Source organism: Empidonax traillii, unplaced genomic scaffold (genome assembly GCF_003031625.1).
Source record: "Empidonax traillii isolate 1590-97213 ecotype Southwest subspecies unplaced genomic scaffold, ASM303162v1 scaffold2499:size23044, whole genome shotgun sequence".
Lineage (NCBI taxonomy): Eukaryota > Metazoa > Chordata > Aves > Passeriformes > Tyrannidae > Empidonax > Empidonax traillii.
The window spans coordinates 4,506-10,919 of record NW_020957692.1 but is presented as its reverse complement, the minus strand read 5'-3'; the positions used below and the strand labels follow the sequence as shown (position 1 = coordinate 10,919).

Here is a 6,414-nt window from a genome sequence, read left to right as displayed (position 1 = left end):
GGGGCTGGGGGGATTCCCCTGCTGGCCCCAAACACTGCCTGGGAGCCTCATTGCCCATGGTGTGGGGACAGAGGGGCAGAGCCTGGGCTGGGCTGCGAGGGGAGCTGGGCAGGGGGCCATGGGAAGGGCTGGGAGCTCCTGGGAGCGTCACTTTCCCCTTGGCTGGGACAGGGAGGGCTGTGGGCAGGGATAGGGGGTCTCTGTGAGCTGGGACAGGGAGGGCTGTGGGCAGGGATAGGGGGGCTCTGTGAGCTGGGACAGGGGGTCTCTGTGAGCTGGGACAGGGCTCCATGGCTGGGGCTGGTGCCAGGGTGCTGCTGGTGTGGGGGTGGGACACCTTGGAGTGGAGCTGCCAAGGGCAGGCATGGACAAGGGGATGGAAGAGGACAAAGATGAGATGTGGGATGAAGCAGCAGCTCCAAGGCAGCAGATCCATGGCCATGACCTGGTTCATCCACTGGGACGTGGTGACCAAAAACCCCACAGGGTCACATGGCAGCAATTCCCTGGAGCTGTTCCACATCCCCCTCACAGGGATCATCACATCCCCCTCACAGGGATCCCCACATCCCCCTCACAGGGATCATCACATCCCCCTCACAGGGATCCCCACATCCCCCTCACAGGTCTCCCCACATCCCCCTCACAGGGATCCCCACATCCCTCCTCACAGGGATCCCCACATCCTCCTCACAGGGATCCCCACATCCCCCTCGCAGGGATCCCCACATCCCCCTCTCAGGGATCCCCACATCCCCCTCACAGGGATCCCCACATGCCCCTCACAGGGATCCCCACATCCCCCCTCACAGGGATCATCACATCCCTCCTCTCAGGGATCCCCACATCCCTCTCACACGTGTCAGCCAGTGGAGGCTGAGGGGCCTGATCCCTCCATCCCTCCCAGGGCCCCCTCACCCTGGCCAGTGGCTGGAAGGAGCCAGAGCCCTTGGCCCTGGCAGGAGGGGCAGGACACACATTCCACAGTTTATTTCCATTTGGTGGTGGGATGTGATGGGGGACGTGGGTGCCCACCCTGGCAGAGCCAGCTGGGACCCCTCAGCCCTGCAGCCGGCCGGGGGTCCCGCTGTGGGGCTCCTCTCCCCAGCGAGGGTGCAGCTCCCATTGGCTCTGTGCAGGTCCAGGGGCACTTTGGGACGCGCTGCCCTCGTGGGGCACCCGCAGCCCCCACTGCCCCTGGGTGGGTGGTGGGCAGGGGGGGCCTTGGGGCGGTGGGTCCGCAGGGCCATCAGGCAGCGTTGCCCAGGACCAGCACGCTCATGAGGAAAACCATGAGGAAGAAGATCCACATGAAGAAACGGTCCATGACCTTGGCCACCTTCTTCCACTCGCCGGTGCGGCGCTGGTTGGCGCGGTGGCGCCGGAAGCAGCCGGCGATGTAGCCCACGTTCCTCAGCAGGGCGTCGTGGTGGCACAGGCAGTGGCCCCAGGGGCAGACCCCGGCCTCGGAGCCCACCTCCCCCTCCCCGGGGCTCTCCCACGGCCCCCCAGCGTCCCCCCTGCTCCCCTGCCCGCCCGGCGCCCGCTGGGGACTCTTGCAGCTCTCGCCCACCTCGTAGACGCAGCAGAGCCGGGCCATGTGGTGGAGGATGAGCTGCCGTGCCCAGGGGGGCACGGGCCGGGCCCCCGGCCCGCAGTGGTGGACGTTCATGATGAAGATGGTCAGTGCAGTGGAGGCCGTGATCATGGTCATGGTGGCGATGTAGTACTTCCCTGTGGGTGGGCAGTGGGTGCTGGCACTGCACTGGGGGGGTCCTCACCCCCCCACACCACAGCCCTTCCCCCTGGCAGGGGATCCTCACCCACACCCCATGGCCCTTCGCCCTGGCAGGGGCATGCCTGACCCTGGCGCAGCCCCAGTCCCACGGGACACTCCCGGCACACCCCCAGTCCCACGGGACGCTCCTGGCACAGCCCCAGTCCCACGGGACGCTCCCAGTGCCGCCCCAGTCCCACGGGACGCTCCCGGCACAGCCCCAGTCCCACGGGACACTCCCGGTGCCGTCGGGGCTCACCGATGAGCGGGACGCTCTCCGAGGGCGGCATGCTCTCCGCCACCAGCAGCTGGAACACGGTGAGGGCCAGCAGCACCGTCACCCCCAGCGACACCTTCTCCCCCGAGTCAGCGGGCAGGTAGAAGCCGAGGGGCGCCAGGAAGGAGACCATGATGCAGGGCAGGAGCAGGTTGAAGATGTAGAAGGAGGCGCGGCGGCGCAGGAGCAGCGTGTAGGTGATGTCGGGGTAGGGCTCGGAGCAGCAGCCGTAGGTGATGACGTTCCGCGTGGCCGGCATGCCCAGCACCTCCCACTCCACGTTCTCCACGAAGTCCGTCAGGTCCCCGCTGTCCAGCCGGTTGCGGAGGTCTATCTGGTTCCCGTTGTAGGTCCAGGAGCCGAAGGTGAGGCGGCAGCGCTGCCCGTCGAAGGGGAAGTAGGACACGTCCACCTTGCAGGAGCTCTTGGTGATGGCGGGCGAGTCCCACATGATGTGCCCGTCCGAGCGCAGCACCACGTTGGTCTCCATGGAGCCCCCGAAGTGCTCGTCGGCGCTGGGGGAGGAGGGGGGAGGGACGGCCGTAGGGCCGAGGTGGCCCCCGGGCCAAGCCGTGTCCCCTCCCCGTGTCACTTGAAGCCCCTGGCAGCCCCCGTGGTGGCGGGGGGTCAGTCCCGGGCACACCGGGCTGCTGCCAGCCCCCCTGGCCCCGTGCCACCCAGATGGTGGGACCACCTCCTGCATCACCCACACCGGGACCCTCCTGCTCCCACCCCACGTGCAGCCACGCAGCCCCAAGGTCGGCGACACCCGGTGCAGCCCCCCAGCCCCAGCCCGAGCCCCCAGCCCCAGCCCGAGCCCCCCCAGCCCCAGCCCGAGCCCCCCCAGCCCTGGGAGCAGCGGCAGGGGCTGAGCACAACCCACTTGTTGTAGAGGATGATGTCCGGCCGCCACACGTAGCTGCTGGGGATGCGGATGCTGTCGATGCCGCCGTAGTCATTCTTGTCCCAGCTCAGGTGGGCGTCCAGCCAGGCCTGGCGCACCCACAGGTATGAGGTGAGGACCTGGTTCCTCTCGTCCTGCCGAGGGCAGAGGGTGGGCACGGGCTGATGGCCCCTCGGTGCCACCCCCGCCCCCCTCAGCCCCCAGCCCAGTGGCCTCTCCAAGTGTCCCGAGGGGCTGAGGTGGCTTCCAGGGGGTCCTGCTGGTTCGAGGAGGTTGGAAGGGTCTGAGCCGAGCTCTGAGGCTTCACGGAGCTCATTGAGGGGGGAAGGTTGTGCAGGTTTTGGGCGGTCTGAGCCGTCTTCAAGTGGTCTGAGCTGGCTCGGGGGCAGCTGGGCTGGTTTGGGCGGGGTCTGGGCTGGTTTCAAGGGCTGAGCATCAGAGCAGGAGCCACCGGGGCAGAGCCGAGCCCGGGGCCGGTGCTGTGCCCGGGCACTCACCATGTCGATGATCTGGGAGAGGGTGACTTGCAGGGTGACGTTGAGCGCCCGGTCCGTGTCCTCCACGGGGCGCAGGGCGCTCGAGTAGTTGGCGAAGAGGTCGTGGAGCAGCTTGTAGGCGAACCTGCCCTGCGCCCCCCGGCAGCCTGGGGGGACCCAGAGCGGCGCTGGAGCGGCCGGGGCTCGGCCGGAGCCCTCCCGAGGATCCCCAGGGCCAGCTGGGTAGGGTGGGGGAGCACCTCGGGACTCCCGTCCCTCCTCGCCGCCAGCCTGAGCCCCCCACGCCCCCGGGATGCCCCGTGTGCGGGACGCTGCTCGCAGCAGCCGTGGGATGCTCGCCCCGCACCCGGAGCGGGGTCCGCACCGCTCGCTGCTCACCCGGGGCCAGGAGGACGCCGGCCAGGCAGAGGCAGAGGCAGAGCAGCCCGAGCGCTCCGAGCTCCATCCCGCCGAACAATCCCGGGGACACGGGGGGGGCCGGGGTGACGTCAGGGCTGGGACAGCGCGGGGGGGCTCGGCCCCCACAGGGACCCGCAGCCAGGGGGTACGGAGAGACCCCCGAGGGTCCCCGGCTGGGAGGGGGGGCAGCTGAACCCCTTTGGGCTGGGTTTGGGTGCCGAGGCACCGCCGGCACCACACGGTACCTGTCGGCTGCACCTGCTCGAGCCCCGGGAGGGAATGGCTCTTCCAGAGGCTCCTGGAACCGTGGGGGCAGTGGGAAGAGCCGAGGGTGGATGCTGCAGTCCCTGGGGTACAGGGACCCCTGTGCACAAAGGACATCCCGTTCTGCAGACTTTCAAAAGAGCAAGGAAAGGGAAGAGGCAGATTATTCCCTTTTGGTGAGAGGAAAAGCCCGGGAGGTTAAGGGACACGGCCCAGGAGACAAAGCAGGAGTGGCAGCGGTCCCTGTCCCAGGAACATCCCCCTGCTCCATCGCTGGGGAATCCGGAGCATCGTCCCCGCTCCATCGCTGGGGAATCCGGAGCATCGTCCCCGCTCCATCGCTGGGGAATCCGCCGCCTCCCCGGCTCCTCCTGGCACGTTTCCCACGCCGGGCCCGGCAGCAGGTGCCGAGCGGTTTTGAGGCCGGAGGTTTTGTTTCCAGGCAGTGAATTATTCATGCCCAGCCCGTGTCCCGCCGGGCCCGGGGCCGCACAGACCCAATTACAGTAATGGAAGGAGGTGAGGCCGGAGGGACCCGGCTCCTGCACACGGACAGTGTCACCTGAACGTGCCCCCTGCCATGGGCAGGGACACCTCCCACCAGAGCAGGTGCCTCCAGGCACCGTCAGGCCTGGCCTTGGATGCTTCCAGGGATGGGGCAGCCACAGCTGCTCTGGCCAGCCTGGGCAAGAGCCTGCCCACTCTCCAAGGGAAGGATTCCCTCCCAGTCTCCCATCTCACCCTGGTAGTATAGGAAGCCATTCCCCCTTGTGCAAAGTCCCTCTCCAGCTTTTTCACAAGCCCCTTTCAGTACCAAAAAGCCACAGTGTAGTTTTTTCAGGCTCCCCCCCCCACTTCTCCAGGCACGGGTGACTTTTCCTCCCAAGGCTCAGAAGGAGCCTCCCCTGATCCCCACTAAAGGCACGTGGGATCAACAGAAATCCCACCAAGGGATACACACACCTACGAACCCAAGCCCTCCCTTAAAAAGCAAAGGAACCCGTGGGAATACTATAAACATTTTATTTATTGTTTTCAAAAAGACAAGAAAATAATCTAGAGCATTTATTTATACTTTTTAATAAAAACCTTTCGATACTCCTCATGCATTGAAGACCTTCCGTGGCCCCGGGGCGGCGCCGGGGCCGGGCCTGCTGGGGCGGGAATGCGAGCGGGACAACGCGAGCCTCTCGTCCCGGCCCGTCCCGGGTCAGTCCTCTCCCGTTCCTGCCCGTCCTGGGGGGCTCAGGGCGTGCCCACGGCCAGCTCCCGCAGGTAGGCCTGGGTGAGCCCGCGCAGCTCCTCCAGGGCGTAGTCCTCGGGCATGGGCAGGCGGCCGATGTGCGGGGCCAGCAGGCGCAGGGGGGGCACGCGCGGCTCGGCCGGGCCCGGGCCCTGCTGCAGGCTCAGCACCGCCCGCAGCACGTTGGCCACGCGCTTCGCCATGTCTGCACCGGGGAGAGAGACAGGGGAGAGAGGGGCTGCTGCGGGGCCTGAGCCAACAGGGCTGCCCCCTCAGCACAGGGACACACGAAACGGCCTCAGCCTGTGCCAGGCAGCTCTAGGCTGCACAGAGGGGAAAATTCCTTCCCTGAAAGGACGGGGGGGGCTCAGCCTGGAGAAAAGGAGCCTCAGGGGGGACCTTCTGGCTCTGCAACTCCCTGATAGGAGCAGGGAGCTGGGGAGGGGACGGGCTCTGCTCCCAGGGAACAGGGCCAGGAGGAGAGGGAACGGCCTCAGGCTGTGCCAGGGGAGGCTCAGGTTGGATATTGGGAAAATTCCTCCACCAAAAGAGCTGTCCAGCCCTGGCACAGCTGCCCAGGGCAGTGGTGGAATCATATCCCTGCAGGGATTTAACAGCTGCAGGGATGTGGCACTTGGGGACAGGGTTAGTGGCAGCCTTGGCAGTGCTGGGGGAACAACTGGACTCAGGGATCTCAGAGGGTTTTCCAGCCTTAATTATTTTGGGATACACCAGCAGGCCAGGTGGCAGCCAGGCTGTGGCACTGGCTGTGCCAGGGACAGGGGTGTCACCTACCCGACTGAGCCAGGCGGTCCTTGGCGTTGTGGCACTGCAGCTGCTCTATCCTGTTGCACAGGGACGTCACTTTGGTGTGTAACCGCTCCAGCTCGAAGGTGGAACAATCCAGCTGGAAGCAAACAGGACAGTGAGCTGAGGCAGCAGAACCAGAGCCCTTGGGCCCTCGGAGCCAAATAACCCACCAGGGAACACTGTTCACCAAAACCTGCCTGAACTGAAAACCAGAATGGGGAAAGGGGAGGCCTGGACTGGAGT

General features: G+C 66.5%; 2 protein-coding genes across 2 annotated transcripts in view; both read right to left on the bottom strand.

Annotated features, from left to right (window-relative positions):
* Positions 1–1,246: 1,246 nt before the first annotated feature.
* Positions 1,247–4,576, bottom strand: CHRNA10 (cholinergic receptor nicotinic alpha 10 subunit). Its single transcript, XM_027909900.1, has 6 exons — positions 4,506–4,576; positions 3,834–4,027; positions 3,456–3,601; positions 2,938–3,092; positions 2,037–2,569; positions 1,247–1,734 (listed from the first exon to the last, which is right to left on the bottom strand). The coding sequence occupies exons 1-6, from the start codon at positions 4,574–4,576 to the stop codon at positions 1,250–1,252; spliced, it is 1,584 nt and encodes a 527-aa protein (XP_027765701.1). The 3' UTR covers positions 1,247–1,249.
* A 594-nt stretch (positions 4,577–5,170) lies between these two features.
* LOC114071991 (nuclear pore complex protein Nup98-Nup96-like) overlaps positions 5,171–6,414 on the bottom strand; it is a gene marked incomplete at its 5' end in the record, with an annotated part of 5,557 nt that continues 4,313 nt past the window's right edge. Inside the window, 2 exons of the mRNA XM_027909898.1 lie at positions 5,171–5,566; positions 6,157–6,268. Coding sequence (XP_027765699.1) covers positions 5,364–5,566; positions 6,157–6,268 — 315 coding nt within the window. The remainder of the gene's footprint in view (positions 5,567–6,156; positions 6,269–6,414) is intronic.

Excerpts from the sequence above, each read along its gene's own strand:
- CHRNA10 (XM_027909900.1), bottom strand. The coding sequence starts at position 4,576 with ATGAATAATTCACTGCCTGGAAACAAAACCTCCGGCCTCAAAACCGCT. Across the intron at positions 4,028-4,505 it reads CACCTGCTGCCGGGCCCGGC|CCGGGGACCCTCGGGGGTCT; the intron begins GTGGGAAACGTG and ends CCCCCCTCCCAG. Across the intron at positions 2,570-2,937 it reads GACATCATCCTCTACAACAA|CGCCGACGAGCACTTCGGGG; the intron begins GTGGGTTGTGCT and ends CTCCTCCCCCAG.